At 43.3% G+C, this 16,666-nt stretch overlaps 2 protein-coding genes across 3 annotated transcripts; both read left to right on the top strand.

Moving 5' to 3' along the window:
• Positions 1–8,703: 8,703 nt before the first annotated feature.
• LOC105911693 (transcription factor Sp5) lies at positions 8,704–10,788 on the top strand. Its single transcript, XM_012840523.2, has 2 exons — positions 8,704–8,913; positions 9,215–10,788. Exons 1-2 carry the CDS (start codon positions 8,863–8,865, stop codon positions 10,307–10,309), a joined length of 1,146 nt encoding a protein of 381 aa, XP_012695977.1. The 5' UTR covers positions 8,704–8,862; the 3' UTR covers positions 10,310–10,788.
• A 705-nt stretch (positions 10,789–11,493) lies between these two features.
• erich2 (glutamate-rich 2) lies at positions 11,494–15,406 on the top strand. 2 transcript variants are annotated; one of them, XM_031559196.2, is made up of 8 exons: positions 11,494–11,798; positions 11,950–11,989; positions 12,120–12,156; positions 12,423–12,515; positions 12,903–13,015; positions 13,332–13,603; positions 14,060–14,117; positions 14,685–15,406. In XM_031559196.2, exons 1-8 carry the CDS (start codon positions 11,721–11,723, stop codon positions 14,864–14,866), a joined length of 873 nt encoding a protein of 290 aa, XP_031415056.2. In that variant the 5' UTR covers positions 11,494–11,720; the 3' UTR covers positions 14,867–15,406. The 2 variants fall into 2 exon arrangements, with proteins under 2 accessions (XP_031415056.2, XP_042558853.1); XM_042702919.1 differs by lacking the exons at positions 14,060–14,117; positions 14,685–15,406 and having other exon boundaries at positions 13,332–14,006.
• The last annotated feature ends 1,260 nt before the right edge of the window (positions 15,407–16,666 follow it).

Below are 16,666 nucleotides of genomic sequence, written 5' to 3'. Positions count from 1 at the left end.
GATTATTAGAGTTAACCAAAGCACATTGCCAACTCCGTCAAGGACACTGCCTGGCAAGTGTAGTGTGTGTTTACAGCTTTCTTGCATTCATACGGTGCAAATTATGCCTACCATGAATCAGACCTCACCTAGATGGAGGCAAAGGCTCCGGTCCAATGTTCCTCAAGGCCACACGGTGTAATTAGGGCTGATACAGGCACTTTGAAGTAATTTCTCTGGGAATTGAAGATTTTCTCCAACCAGGTTGGAACATCATTAGCAGTCAGCCAGCCCACCCCTGTCCCCCAGTCTGTGATTCCCAGCCCCTACCCCCAAACCCACTCCCCCCCAGCACACACACCACTCTTCCAAACCCCCTCCCTGGTCTTCTGCGCAGGCTAGAACAGTTGCGTGCTTTTTTGTGCTTTATGTAAAAATGGATTTCACAGCCCTGTGGCTCTCTGCCTTCCCTTACAGTGACTGGCTCTTTGTTCAAGTGTAATTACCGATGACAATGAGTGTACCAGTTTGTTACGGAGGCCTTTTCCTGTGCTGTTCTTTGAGATTCCAGCCCTTGTCCAATTCCGTGTTTCGTGTTTTTAATACATCAATGTTATATCTTTGCTGGTGAAGATTTTGTATAGCTCCTTTTTCTTCTATTTGCCTGTATGTTTTGGAAATTGTAAGGGCAGACCCAAAACTGATCCACATCTTATGTTAATGAGGTGAGGAGGTGATCTCCCAAAGATCTGTCCTGTCACATAGAACTCTGCTAAGCTGCTTATTAACAGGGGGAACAACCCTATCTCCACCTTTTGGGAAGACGGACATTCGGGGGATAGTTTCCCAGTCAGTAAGCCAGACACTTGCATGTCTGATGATGACGTGGATAGAGGTGGTGATGTTGAATTAGAACCAATGGGAATCACAGGGTCGCTCTATTTTCGTGATTGCTTTATATGTGTTGAAAGGCACTGCTGACCTATCTATGAACAATAGTGCACTATAACAGCTAACAAGGGACTTGGGATTTTGGATTTTAGTCACTGCCATTTTGGAAAAGTGGTAATTACTGTGAAATAATGATTGTAATACAAATAGAACAAACTCAGAACACACACACATGCACAGGACACAGAGCTACACACCTTCTACTGTGTTTAATAATAAAAGAAATAAATAAATGATCATAATCCAGTTCGACATGGGAGTGAGTTTAGGTTTTACTGACTTCTGCCACACATTCTCACAATGCATGTCCACACCAAAACCAGCAGTTGTAACCATAACAACCTACACTACCTGGTAATGTCAAACAGACACCGGTCGTACTGTCATACTGCAAACGGTGTGTCTGTAATATGAACATAACACCTTCATTCAATGACAAACTCTCTCTCACTTACACAAGTCTCCTAATAAATGCCACTTCAGGCTACGATGTTGGTGGTCTCATTCATTGCACCATCTGTTGTCTTTGGGTGCCCATCAATTCATGTGGTGTGTGTGTGCAGGGGGGTGGGGGGGGGGTTGGTGTGGATGTGGATGTGTGTGCATCCGTGCGTGCCCACCCACCTCTGTGCCTGCTCAGGTCGGGTGGTGGGTCTCTGATCTTTCTACCCGTCTGTTGTCTGGAGCCTTCAGCTCCTTATCAGTGGCACTGACGCAGCGGCGGCTGGCTTCATGCTGAATAATTGATATGGTTTATCAAAGCCAATCACCATGCTCACTCTGTCGGCCCTTATGTGCCACTTTGATCAGAAGAAAGAAGGAGGTGGGGGGAACCGTGCGGCAGCTTCTGATATCATCAGCATCTGCATGCCTGCATTTTGTTTGTCTAAGGAATCAGGAGAAAAAAACTTATATTAATATCTACCAAACCCTTGGGGACTCTATGCCCTTCTCAAAACACAGCTTCTCCTGAATACACGTGTGTGTGCATTGGAGTATGGGTTTGATACACGAATGCTAACCAAGGCTAGCCATTAACCTGCGCCCTCATACATGCTGTTTGTGGGTTAAGTATTGAGAAATGGTATGTACTTCCAGGATATGTAACAATAAAAGCCATTATTTGAAGTGATCACTGGAGTAGTGTTATGGTGTCATGGTCATGGGTTCATTTCTTCAACAGCAATGCATATTCACATACACACACAGGTAAATGCCATACTAATTCACACACTACTGTAATAGGATACTCACACATCAAACTCTTGTGAAAACGTGCCAAACCTACACTGCCTCTCCATTCACCTCATTTTGTCTGTATTTTGAGAAGGTCAAGACAAGGAGGACTCAAAAAAGGAAAAGAAAGACACATCCTCCTTTCAGCGACAGAGAAAAACTGGCTTGCTGTAGCATGAATAAATAAAGTCTTTGTGACAAAGTGTAATTGTCCAGACAGAGAAGCTGCATCCTGGGAGGATGCAGAACATTCCTCTGATCTCAAAACTTGTTTGTTACGCTGCTGCAGTTGAGTTAGATTATCTGAGAATTTCCTTTAACCCTAATGTGTTATTGGTTGTCTGTCACATTTTCTTCTTCATACCTTGCGTAGATAACTAACTGGGGAAGAGCTAAATGTTAGAGAGCGCAGAGTAAACGCTGTGCCTTTTCATTTTACGTTGAATATATACTAAACCTGCGACTGATCGCAGAATGTGACCGCCCTCTAAACGTAATTTGCGACGTCCGCAAATGAGGTGTATAATTCAATCACGGACGCAAATTAATCGAGTCATAGATCCGCCGTCCGACATTACGTAGGAATGAAAAGGTTAGGCATCAGTAAATATGTGCATGCTAATACGGTGTCTCAAAACAAATATTGGACTATTTATGCTGCTAAAATAAATTCAAAGCCATGGCAAGACACAGAAAAGGCAAACAAAAGTAAAGGTAGTTTATAACATGGTACAAATTACAGAACATGGTGTTCTGACAACGGATTCCATTGTTTCTGGGAGTTTCTCCTATTCGCGCATTTGACGGACTGGATTAGCCTACACCTGATTTTAAAAGTCGGGAAGTAGGTCCCAGTTTTCATTCATACAGCGGAATACGTAGTAACTCCTTGGACTTCTCCCATCATTTTGCCAAAAACTCCCACTTTCCCACGCCCTTCCCACGAATGCATAGGTAAGTCAGAGAAACGAAACCTGTCATTCTGCGCTGCTGTAGCAGGCAGAACGCAGTTTTTAGCCATGTGCGGTCTGTTCGGACATACCATGTCAGGCTTTTAAGCGCACGTTGCGACGAAATTACACCTTAAACGGCCGCAAACGTATAATTACAGACCTGCCCCTCCATGTTACCTGTTTGAATGTGTAGAAAATGTAGGTTGCTTGTCTGTTGCCCCTTTGCTGACGTTGGTGGTGACTTGAGGTGATTGGTAGGTCACAGCTAATTTTGTCAAGGCTGTCCTGACAGAGTTTGTTCAGTAAGGTTATGTGTATGTCAAGGAGCTGTGTAGGCTAATTAAACAGAACGTCTTTTGTGAGGACCAAGCAAATGTGCTGTTGACCTGCGGAGAAAAATGGCTACATGTTTTCTGTGACTGACGGTTGCCCTTTTGTTTTACATTAAAAGCCTGGTTGCCTTCCTGTGTGCTTCTTGTGCGAAGAATAGCAAGAGTCTTTGCCTTAGGTGGGTCAAACCAAAATTAGGCATAACCAAAATGTAATTTTGTGGGATGGTGACCATCTCCATTGAAATGAATGCTGTACATTGCCAGCTTTTAGGCTTAAGGCTTGAGAGAGTGAGAGGGGGTGAGACAGAAAGAGACAAAGACATAGAGAGGAAAGAGGAAAGAGAGAGAGAGACTGAGGAGATGAATACACGTTTGTGTGGGTGTCATATAGAGCTGATGATAGTGAGGGTTGAGAGTTTGTGGCTGTGGACCCAGGTTGGCCTCTTCATAGTTCAGAGGAAATTCTCTGAGCTGAGGCTGTAGCAGATGGCAGGACAGGTGTTTGGTTTCTTTCATCAGTGTCATGGTGTTTCGTGTGTGTGTGTGTGTGCACTAATTCAGTTTTTGTAAAGGCTGATTTGCATAGTTTCCCAGGCACTGTGTGGCTGGAGACTGATTTTGATCTTTGTAGAAAGAAAGGAAGAGAGTGAGATCAATCCCTCTTTTACACTCACACACACTCACACACAAACACACACGCACACACACATTGACACACACACTCACCCACACACACACCCACACGGCAAGAAGGGGAACACTGTAACTTCAGTTGCTGTCAGTAATGGCCTCTCATGTGAATATCTATGTGTGCCGAGCTTTAATGAAGGACGTGGCATATGTCACTGAGACTAATGATAGACATCCTCTCAGAGATCTGAAGACCACGGCCCCCAAAGATAAGGTAACATGTGTTAATATCCCTTGTGGCAAAGGAGAGCTTTTCTCAGGATAATTGCTACAACGCCTCTGTGATCAAGTGCGTGTGTGTGTGTGTGTGTGTGTGTGTGTGTGTGTGTGTGTGTGTGTGTGTGTGTGTGTGTGTGTGTGTGTGTGTGTGTGTGTGTGTGTGTGTGTGTGTCTTAAAAAATCTTTGGTTCTTTCCCCCACTAGTTCTTCCAGCAGTAATTAAAGGTTTCCTGTTATATTACAGTTCAACTGTGTGTACATGTGCGAGTGTGTGTGTGTGTGTGTGTGTGTTTATACAATAAATGCATATGAGTCCGTGTGTGTGTGACCACGTGCCTATGTGTTCCTTTTCTCTCCTCTGAAGAACAGTCCAATGTAAAATAGGCCGCCACTGCACCCTGGAGTGCCTCTTTAAAGTGCTCTGAATCCATTAGCAGAAGTCCCTCTCCCCCAATGCCGCTGGCCCCAATAATTTCGCCCTTTATTTTTCTCCATGCACAGAGAGTTCCATTGGGCTGGCCACAATAATAAGTGCCCATAATAAGTGACACCCAGGATATTTCTGTACGACTCCACATCTCTAGAGGTTGGTCTTCCATGTTATGGTTCTCCTTCTCCATAAGCTTTGGTCCACTGCCTTTAAAGCAACCTGGGTCATATTGGACCATTTCAAATTGAATATCAATGTTTGGGAACCTTTGCTCTCCATGAAAATAAATTGTAGATAACTTTTGTGCATTCTTTTTTTTTCTGGCAGTTTTCTGAAAAAGCAGGGAGTGGTTGGTACCTGAGCCACCCACTGTTTCCGAGCAACTAAATACAAACTCTGACATTTAATGAAGGAATCCATGGCTCTACATCTGTTAGGGTTTTTGTCATAGATGTTATTTATCCATTTGCTTAATTTTATACTTAATTATTTACTTACCAAGAGGTTGAAGAGATGTCTATGAGGTTTCAATGTTACCAGTCCTCCATACCATAAAATGACCCTGCCAAAAGAAAACCACAGCAACCAAAAGAGCAGAGCGATGGCAAGTGAAAGTTTGCAACCCACTGTTCGGTCACACACAGGAAGTCCTCAGTTATTTCTGACAACATCAAACCAGCAGGCTCCTTTTATTGTTTCAATGACAAAAATCAGCTCAAGGACCTCATCTATCATCTTTCCTGAGCGCCGTAGCACATTTTATTCTAAATAACAACCAAAAAAAAGTCCCTCAACATTGTTCTGAACACATATGATTCGCACGCTTTTTTAAACATCCTCAGGCTTTGAAGAGGGCTTGGGGTTTTAGCTTCAAACGCGCAGACACAGGCTCCAAGGCATTGTCTCAGGCGACTGTGTTAGTTGGCCAAGGGCTTCAAAGACAGCATCTGAATGGAACTCCTTCTGAGGACTGGCTGCTCTGACATAGCCCACGCTCCTATGGGCCCAGAGCAGGTGCCTGCATGCTCAGGTTAAACTGGAGGAGATGTTGGGTGTGTATGTGTGTGTGTGTGTGTGTGTGTGTGTGTGTGTGTGTGTGTGTGTGTGTGTGTGTGTGTGTGTGTGTGTGTGTGTGTGTGTGTGTGTGTGTGTGTGTGTGTGTGTGTGTGTGTGTGTGTGTGTGTGTGTGTATGTAAGAGAGACTGAGAGAACTTGAGCACGTGAGTGAACTTGAGGGCAAGGGCAGGATAGTTGAGGAGGTGGCCTGCCACTCGTGCCTTATTCAAATTACTTGTCCAGAGTTTTCTCTCCTTCTTTTTTTCCAACCCCCAAAAAAAACTTGGGACAAGAAGTGGAACATGGAGACTTTTTGAGGGGAAAAAAACCCAGTATGAATGAAGAGAGCAGAAGAGAAAAGAGAGATGCAGAGATGAAAGAGGGTATTATAAATACATGAAAGGAGACGGCAGATGTTAGTAAGGCGCAGGTTATCTCAGTATCAGCTATGTCCCAGCTGCTGTTCCAGTCCTGTCCTCTCCCTCCAGCTCTTGCCTCTTTGGGATGGGAGTTGGACAGACTTGTTTCAGCTACTGCACCTCAGCTAAGATGTGTTATTGTGTTTTTCACTGGCAGGGGGAGGGGGTATACAATATCACCACAGTGTGAGCCTAGTGAGTGTGTGTGTGTGTGGGGGGGGTCTAGTTGTGTGTGCATACACATGCGAGTCTGCTGTGTTTGTGAACTTATGTGAGGTTAAATATGGATGTGTGAGTCTGTGTGTGTGTGATTGCACCTACATGTACATGCACATTTGATTGTGAATATATTCACGCTTTTCTTTATTTGCACGTGTTTTTGCGTGTGTGCGTGTGTGTATCTTACCATGAGTTAGACTTCATCCAATCATCCATTTTCCTCCCACCCCCACCCCCCTTTCTCTCTTTCTCTACAGTGTAGTTGACGTTCTGTCAGGAAAACACTTACTGGATTTGACAGCACCTTTGTTCCTGCGACAGTCTCTTTTTGCATTAAGCGCACTGGCTGCCATCCCACTGTGTTGTCGTAGTCAGTCAGACAGACCACCCTATGCAGCCAGCACTGAGGGGCCACATTATTCCTGCCATAAAGTGTCTTATTCAGACAATAAAATTAAACAAGGCATTAAGGCATTAAAGAGATTATTTAAAGGCACAGTGTGTGTGTGTGTGTGTGTGTGTGTGTGTGTGTGTGTGTGTGTGTGTGTGTGTGTGTGTGTGTGTGTGTGTGTGTGTGTGTGTGTGTGTGTCAGACCTGGGCCCTCAGATGTTTGAAAGAGGTCGTTCATGTGTGGCTTGAGGGCAGGGCCACACCACACACAGAGTTCAGAGACGGCGCTAAATTCAAAACGATTGAGCCTGAGTGTATGACCCTGGGCTACAGAGCTTTTGGCTTTTGAAGAGGAACTCTCACTCTTCCTCAAAGGAAAAATAGACGAAGAGAGAAGTGTCGGGTTACCTTGGAAATCTTTTTAAATTACAGAGAGCAAAGTCGGGAGAACCCACGTGTTGTGCAGGATGAACAATGGCAGCATTCTGCTGGAGCACGACTTCAAAGTGCAGCACAGAGAGTGAACAGAGCCAAGCTTTGTTGTCGGCCACAGGAAATCCACAGATGTTGCTCTAATATGAGATGCTTTTGGAAGCCCGTAGTTGTCTTCTAGTTTCCTCAACTCTCTTTCTCTCTCTCTCTCTCTCTCTCTCTCTCTCTCTCTGTCTCTCTCTCTCTCTCTCTCTCTCTCTCTCTCTCTCTCTGAAAATCCCCCAAAGCATTATCAATTATCGTGGCTCTTTATTGTAATCATTAAGATTTGCAAAGTGCCTTCATTGAGTGGGGTCGCTGGCTGTGCTTCACTGGTGGGAAGTTCTCAGCAAAATAATCCTTTCAAGGCGAATGATCTTATCCAGAGTACACTGCCTCCTGTGTCAATGGCAGGTGGCTTTCCTTAATGCATAATGAGATAATGATCTTTGTTGATGTCAAACTATACTCCAATAGCCAATGAACTACTGCACCGAAGAGAAAGTGCCCTCAACAATGCAGAAGTTGTAGAATCTTTTCAACTTGAAACTTCTTTGGAGGGAAAAAGTGACTTTCCAGTGTAGTGTAGCCTACTGCTTGCCTTTGGAATCTAATGTCTCCAAAGGCGACTGAAAGGGGATCAAGTAAACAGTCCTCAGATCAAAGGCATCATTAAAGATTTAACTTTCCCAGCCACAGTTGCGCATTCGAGAGGAAATCATGTCCATTTGCATGGCACAATTGCATAAATATTCTATACTCAGGACGAGAATAAATGTGATTTAAAGTCATTTAGAACTGCTTTATAGAATCGCATGACCCACTAGGCTACTTCACAGACAGAGTGAGTAGGCCTCAATAACAGGTAACTCGATGCAGTTGTTTGTTCCACAGCTGTTTGTCATTTCTCCTGTGTGATATGCTGTGTGATGAAGTTGTTCACAGACACACCCGACGTCTAAACAGAAGAGCAGGGCGTTACACCGTGAACTGTGGGTCCTAATCTCATATACTGAAAGGGCACGCGCCGGGTTTCCGAAAGCTCCCGTCGCCTCCGGTGTCTTTGATCAAGGAAATCCAATTATTTGTGTACATACATTTCGCTCATAGAGATTAATTCATTAATTGTCCCGCCTTTATCTCCACCCCATACCACCCCCTTCATAATCAGTCCTTTTATCCAGAACAACAAACACTCCGTGGGAGCTTTGTGGATTCAAAGGCGCTGCGCTCCCCTTACAAAAGAGCTGCTATTCTCTGATGATTGGGCAGCGGCAAACTTCAAAGTAATAAATCTTATTTCTTACTGGCTGGCGGCCCCACCAAAGTCTTTATCACATTCTAAGAAGCTATTCCACCCTCTTCAGTTGGTCCGGGGGTATCTCGTGAGTTACAACATTGGAACAGACTGAGTCACTCTGTGATCATTGGACAGCTTGTTATTTTTTTTGTTGAAAAATATATAAACGGGTCTATATTTCAAGGGTTTCGAACAGAATACAAGACACAGGTGACCATGGCAGCAGTGGATGTAATACGGAACGATATGCTTCAAGCTTTTCTCCAGGTTAGTTGAGTTTTGTGATATATATGAATTATATAAAAACCAAATTACTTTCACATCATAGTCAATATGCAGTATGGAACGAACCTATTTTCACCAGATTTGTTATTGGCTATTTGCAGATATGTAGCCTAGGTAGGAGCGGAAATTAAACTAAATGTGACCAAGTTTATCGTTTATCTAAAGAGTGCTGTTCAACTTTTGAAGCACACAATTCATTTGGAAATAAAAGTAAAATGTCATTACAACTTTTTCCTTTGGCCGCTGAATGTGCAAAAAGAATTATGTTATATCATCCATTCAGGATCGGACGCCGAACTCATCACCGGAAACCAACAAACATTCACCTCTTGCTCTTCTGGCTGCCACCTGTAACCGCATTGGCCATCACCAGAGTCCCAGCTCCGGAGAGTCTTTCCAAGTCCAGTATTCCTATGACACGACTCTGAGTTCTCCGTCAAGACTCTTCCATCCATGGAGTAACGATGGCGTTACGCAGGGTCATTTCACAAATAATTCCGCTTTGGGACTTTCTCCAAAATCCCCCCTCTCCACACATATCCAGTCGTCCTTTTCTGCACATCACGAACTTCCTCTTCCTCTCACCCCACCAGCAGACCCAGGATATTCCTATGATTTTTCACCGGTCAAGATGCTGCCTTGCTCCATGCAATCACTGCAGGCAAGTTGCACGCCCACCTATGTCCCGACTGTAACTTACACGCCTGCGACAGCGCCAATCGCATCTTCAATGACAAGTTTTGTTCCAGGACATGCGGGTCTGGTTCATGGACAGCAATCTAGACATCTACCGCAGGCCACGGGGGAGGATATTCCATGGTGGAGTTTACAGCAGGGAGCCCCTGTCAGTCATTCCACGTCTTTCGCAGCGCACCGGTTCCCACTACAGCGGGGTTTGGTTTTGGGACACCCAGAGTTTGCGCACTACCAGACACAAATCGCGGCTCTCTTTCATTCCAAATCGTCTCTCAGTGGCGCTCGCAGGTGTCGTAGGTGCAGGTGCCCCAACTGCCAAAACCCGAGCTCTTCCACTGAAGAGCCTGGAAAGAAAAAGCAACACATCTGTCACATTCCCGGTTGTGGAAAGGTTTACGGCAAAACTTCGCATCTCAAAGCGCACTTACGTTGGCATTCAGGTGAACGGCCGTTTGTGTGTAACTGGCTGTTCTGCGGGAAGAGCTTTACGCGCTCCGACGAGTTGCAGAGACACCTGCGCACGCACACGGGTGAGAAGCGCTTCTCCTGTCCGGACTGCTGCAAGCGCTTCATGCGAAGCGACCACCTGGCCAAGCACGTGAAAACACACCAGGGCAAGAAGGGCAGAGTGCCACACCGAATCGTCAGTCACGTGAAAAGGGAGGACACAAGAAACTACTGAAACAACTTTACACTATACGGATTTTAACGAATTTCCTCTGTTTTCTTTGTACAATAGCTGACAAATGGAGATATGACAAGTATGCCATTACCCTGGCTGGAAAAATTTCCTCCGAAGAAATGCAACTTTTGGCTACAAATTTGGCAGTAGGCTACTCTGTCTGTAGAATACAACTGACGACAACGGCTTGATTTGATACTGAAATGTGTCACGTATTATCAGTTTGTAAATAATATTTGAAAGCTTTTGTTGAACAAAAGTATATGTATCATTTTAGCTCTTTCTGGGGCGGTAGGCCTAATGCATGCTGAACACAAATAAAACTTTATGAGTTCATAAAGTAGCCCAAATACCCGAAACTGAATGGTTGAATAACAATAAAGTTACTTCGCTCAAATGTAAACTAACTACGCATTTCTCCTCATGACAGCCACACCACATGTAAGCTCTACCTGTTAATAAATTAACATATATCATTAGACCTACATGTACATACATAATTCTTTCTGGTCTTCATGCAAGTCTTCATACCAACGGGGAACTGCAGCCAAAGATGGCATCATTAGCCTACAATCTATAAATGAGTCAAAGTGGATTTAGGTTGTTTGGCGAGGGTGTCACTGGGGCTTTCGATGTTACTATGCATAAGTGTACAATGGTGTTGTATTCATGTTTTTTTTAGCAGAATGTCGATAATCAACGCACATCGTGCAAAGCCCATAACCGATCATCTGAATATGACATCTCTTGCACTCCAACAGAGAATGTATATAAATAGCCAAAGGTTTTCTTTCTACAAGACTTTGTTAGCAAAAACTAACTTTGTTTCCACCAAATAGAATATATTAATGAAAAACCGAAGGGGTTGTTTAGTCTGTAAATGATACGTATCGGCTATGCTTAGCTATTACTGACAGGCTGTAGACTTCAACATGCAGTGCGCGTGTTGACCAGTTGCTATGGGAACGAAAGTTTGTTTTGTTTCTTGGTCTGTGCCTCTCTGTCTACGGAGCTAGTTGCTTGATGATAGTTTGATGCGTCTTGTATTGGTCGAACTTTAGTAGGGCCGACGGATCTGCAGCGACGTTACACATCCTAAAGTAAGCTGTTTCGAGTACAGCTATAGCTGTAATTCGTTTGATTCACTGATCGCACCACCGCCGAGTAGATGAGCAGGTGGGTAATTTAGTCTCGCCCGTTTCTGACTCTGGTCCACGTAGTGCTAGCAAGCTAGCAAGAATTGTATGTGATCATAAACATAAGTCATGCTTGCAAGCGTTTAAGCTCCTTTATTCAGCGACCAGTAACCTGCCTAGTTATCGAAGGAAATCATCAGAAACTATCTATCAAGTTGGCTTTCTTCAAGTTATGTGACTATGTTGTGGAGTGCATGGGATGATGCACTGTTGTGATGTATCTTGTGTTTGTTGCAACCAGACAAACGTTACAATGTGTCGGGACGTCCACAAAAGGTCGCTCTGAATCAAAGGTAGGCTTTTTGTTTAGGGCAGTAGGATAACCCATCACAAAGTTAACATGCTAACGTCAAATTAGACGAACTGTATTATGTAGTCCTACTATAGGCCTATAACTTTGTTTGTGTGTCTGTCTCTGTGTGAATGTGCGCGTTTATTTTTCAGGGCTCGCTCGCCACACAGTTAGACGCAGTTTGTGCTGGAGGTAGGATAATATATTTAACGCAACCTTGCTAAACCTATGTAACACTCCTTTTTGGAATCGCACTTATGGCCCAGCAATAATTAGAGCCCCAACGGAAATTTAATTTGCATGTGTTTGCGTTGCTCCACAGAGCCGGCGTCTAATGAGTCCGTCCACAATAGATCACGGTAGGTTCAATGGCAACAGAATTAAATGCTAGGCTACTTAACTCGATTCTCCAGATAAGCAGCGGTGAACACCCCCCCCCCCCACACACCCCAAACACAAATGAGGAGGTAATAGGCTACAATAAAGTGCTTGTGTGTGATCTTGATAATCCCCATGTTATGCACACTTCCCATTCAAAGTCTTTCCATTCAGTCTTTTAAGATGTTGTCTGTAGTTGCTGGGTGCCATGATTATTACAATAATGAGGGCTAGTTGTCCTGCTCAGGCCAACAGCAAGGCCAATCCCAAAGGCAGCTGGAGAAGATCAGAGAGCCTCCAAAAGAACGGCTACTAGATCACCGAAAGCGAAGTTGAATGGGTAAGAAAGGCTAAATAATTCTGAATTGAATTCTAAATTATTGTAGTTCAGCACAGTTTGCCATGTAAAAAGGCAAACTGAGTTGTTTTAAAATACAACAAAGGAGACATATCTTGAGAATATGTATATTGTTACATTTCTAAGCCTTTATTTTGTTAACATCTGAAAATGAACATTTGCAAGGAAAAGCATCGTAGAGAATTTATGGACACAAGGTCTGTTATATTCTTATTGTTTCGAATCACTTGTGTGGGATTTCTGAGACCTCTTACATTTGCATCTCCTTACTCTCGCTCAGTGTGCTACCTGATGGGGCATAGCAGTGAAAAACTAGAAAGAGGGGTCACCAACAATTTGCTTTTCCTCTTTGTTATGGAACCTTTTCAGGACTGGAGAGCATGCAATATCCCCAGTTCAACTCCATAAAGATGAGACAGAGAATGGTTGTGGAACAGTCAAACAGCCTGGCTCTAAGGTTCAGCCTCAGTCTCCTGTTTTAGGTGTGTAAACTACGCTCTGCAGTGGGTCACAAAGCACACAGCACTTTTCTTGTCACAGCTCCTTAAATATATGTCTGATATTTATTTGCTGACACAGATAGAAAATGACACAGAATGTCAGAGGATAAAAAAAAAAAAAAACACATCTTCTGAGTCACAATGAGAAGTTTGTACTACAGATCGCCATGAGCTGCATTTCCCTCCCATCTGTCTAGTTGTTTGATCATCTTAGGTGATTTGTACAGATGTTGTTAAGCTTTGTCTGTAGTGTGAGCTAAACGTTAAAGGGTCAGTGTTTGTTGGCAAACACTTTCAGCTGGGTCAGCATGTGATGCTGGTGCACCAAGGCTGGCGTGCCCAGCCCTGCGGCCGTCGGCCGTGTTAGAGGAGTCAGAAGAGCAGGGGGGTGCAGCAGGGGCTCCTTTAGCCTCGCGGCCCGTGCGAGGGATGTGTCCTCGTAGTGGTGACACTTCCGACTTCCAGGCCGGACTTCAGAGAGATCAAAGCCCAAGTGAGGAGGAGGAAGAGGAGTGTGGTGATGAGGATGAGAGGCCTGCACGCGATGCTCCGTTAGAGCTTCTGGCTGAGGTAACTGGTGTCACGACAGGATGACAATCACCCTATTTCACAGCCCCGCTCATTTAAAGAACATATACGGCAATCACGGATATTTTTTTTAAAGTGATAAAGTTGTTCCACATTTGAAAGTTTAACATACTTTTGTTTGTGTGCGTGCATGTGTGTTTGTGTGTATGTTAAAACACACGTCTGTGTACATGCCTGTGTTTGTGTGTGTGTGTGTGTGTGTGTTAAAACACACGTCTGTGTACATGACTGTGGTTGTGTGTTAATACACACGTCTCTGTACATGCCTGTATGTCAGGCTTATAAGCTCCTGTCAGGTAAACAAACATGAAATACCCTAAGAGTTAAAGCTGGATATGTCATCAGTGGGCAGCATTATCCACCGTCAGTCACACAAGCATTTCAAAAAATAAATGTCTTTAATTTGGCGCAACAATATTTTTGAATTCCTCTCTCCAGTTCTTGAGAGCTGTGATGGCGAAAGACTACCCTCTGTCTCAGAAACTCTGTCAGATGAGTAAGTGTGCTAAAGTCCTCATATATGTCGCACTTTTCACTCTTTTGGCTCTATACAGTTGTCAATATCCGCATGCATGATCACTCTGTCTACCACACACACACACACACACACACACACACACACACACACACATACACACAAACACACAAACACACACACACACACACACACATTGTTACTGTCTGGTGTGAGATCTCAGGAACAGTTATGAGTGCTCACAGACCACAAATCTACACATTAAATGGTTGGCTGTACTGATGGCAAAGAAAAAAATATTTCTAATTCTTTGAAATGAAACAATAAAAATTCCTCATCCGTTAGAAACAAGGCTGTTTTCTCTCTGCTAATGATTGATGCTAGCACCGTGGCTGAGTTGAACTGAGGCACAGTGGTAATATAATTTTAATTGTTGATCATTTACCTTTATGATAGCTCTGCACAGAAGCATGTCTTGAATACCTTGTACTTGTACCTCTTAACTACAGCCTGGCTCAGCTACTGTTGGTCATCTCTTTTATTTATTTTTTCATCTTTCTTTCTTTTTTCTTTCCCTTCTTTTCTAAGTTCTCATTTATGAGCCAGAAAACCCAGAGGCCAAACTATTCCTGCCACTTATTGAGGAGAGGTTACTGATGGGTAAGTCAGAAGGACAAATCATACTTTCTCTCTCTCTCACTGTAGATCTAATCATTCTGAGCTTTGTAATAAAGGGTCTTTTAACTCTATATAGTTTTTTAAATGTTTAGTTTTGATAGTCCCACTATCATTTTATTCTGCTCCTCTGACTGTATCGTGTAGCTTGAAAATTGAGTGATTTACATTTTTATTAGAAAATTAAAAGATTGTGTTTTCCCCTCTTTTCTCATATTTTAATCATCCCTCTTTTTTTACTGATCCCGAGAGCTGCATGGCTATTAATGGTCTTTAACCATGCAAAATTGATAATTGCTTTCTCAATGTTATAAGTTATAGGCAGATTAAAAGTTGATTAATTGCCTCATTTTGTTTTTACATGTAAATCGGTGATATAAAATGGAAAAAAAAGAAAAAACTTAAGAGCACAGGATTAATATTAAGTGTAATGAAGTACTTACTTACAACAAAGATAATGGCAAGCATGTAATATTTTAAAGGGATTTTATGTGCCACATCGTCCCAGTTACAGCACCTAAGTCATCCATGGCTGGGAACTACTCTGTGTTACCATTTATTATTGTGCGGCTTTGTATGGAGAAGATTGAGGTTATTAGCAAGTTCTATTGCTAACTTGATGTCTTTGAATTGTTCACTAGCACAAGAGGCAGCGGAGCAGAGAGAGAAAGAAGAAGGTACGGGGTCCAGTGGTGGGGAAGAAGAAGAACATGATGATGATGATGATGATGATGATGATGATACTAGTGAATGGCAGACAGACAGCTCTGAGAGTTCCTTGTCATCCTCATCCTCTGAAGAAGACACGGATGATGAGGAAGAGGAAGAGGAGGAGAGGAAAATAAGTGAAGAGCATGAGCGCTGTAAGAGAGCAGCAGTAATTCCATAGTAAGGAGCTTAGTTAGTTAGTAGCTGTGTCCCTGTCCAGTTCTCTCTGACTGTTCCCCATATACGCCTGGTGTGTGCACACATGTATTTATTCATATAATATAAAATAAGAGTACACAGACACATATTTAGTGGTGGAAAGCGTGTTTACACCATTTAAGATTTCTGTAATAAAAATGTTAAGATGTCAATTTGTGTGGCAAGTGGTTTACAATCCTTTGTTCACTGTTGTTCTTGCGGGAAGCTACAAATCCTGCTGCCCGTCACTTGCGGGAAGCTACAAATCCTGCTGCACCTTCACTTGCACTGAATTTCTGTGTCATCGGAACCTACCATACAAACACACACATACCGTGCAAACCAGCCCCCACTCTTTTTTCCTCCATTTATCCTCAAATACACTTCTGTGCGGACTTGGACTGACACCCTGTTTGTCAGGAATGTCACTCTCTCTAGTCTCTCTCATTCTGTATCTCCTCAGTGTCCTCCACCTTTGGTATACTCCACCTATCTATTACAGTGTGTCCACCTAAGGACAGAGGTATCCCATTCGTTAAAATGATATTCCTGACTATGTTGATCTGTCACTGAGAGTAAATAGTTTCTAGGCAATAATGTCTGACGTCTGACTGAAGTGTCAGTGCAGCTGAGTAACGATTTCTGATGAAAGATGCTGCCCAGCGGCATATTAATGAATCATCTTTTGCTGCCACCTAGAGGTGTTTTTCCTAACGTGAAACAACTTTGACGTGTCCGCTATCTCTACACTGTAATAGGCTTATGTCTATGGCATCGGATGTCTTCATCCATGACCAAGTGTTATTGCATGTTAATTTTTACCACTTACATACCTGATAAGCATATAAACATCAATATTTGAGAAATACACTGACGATGTTCCTAGTTTCTACATATTTTATTGGTAGAGATCCTCAACAGGCTCAAGGACAAAATAATTAAATAACGGCATTGTGTAAGCCACATGCGCACTATAAACGTTTGAAGCC

Source organism: Clupea harengus, chromosome 21, assembly GCF_900700415.2.
Source record: "Clupea harengus chromosome 21, Ch_v2.0.2, whole genome shotgun sequence".
NCBI lineage: Eukaryota > Metazoa > Chordata > Actinopteri > Clupeiformes > Clupeidae > Clupea > Clupea harengus.
Note: the sequence above shows the minus strand (reverse complement) of the source record. Positions and strands in the feature narration are given on the sequence as shown.

Bases quoted from the DNA above. Each gene is read 5' to 3' on its own strand.
- erich2 (XM_031559196.2), top strand. From the start codon at position 11,721: ATGTATCTTGTGTTTGTTGCAACCAGACAAACGTTACAATGTGTCGGG. The intron at 13,604-14,059 runs GTAACTGGTGTC...TCCTCTCTCCAG, and splicing joins CGTTAGAGCTTCTGGCTGAG to TTCTTGAGAGCTGTGATGGC. The intron at 14,118-14,684 runs GTAAGTGTGCTA...TTCTTTTCTAAG, and splicing joins TCAGAAACTCTGTCAGATGA to TTCTCATTTATGAGCCAGAA.
- LOC105911693 (XM_012840523.2), top strand. From the start codon at position 8,863: ATGGCAGCAGTGGATGTAATACGGAACGATATGCTTCAAGCTTTTCTC. The intron at 8,914-9,214 runs GTTAGTTGAGTT...TCATCCATTCAG, and splicing joins TGCTTCAAGCTTTTCTCCAG to GATCGGACGCCGAACTCATC.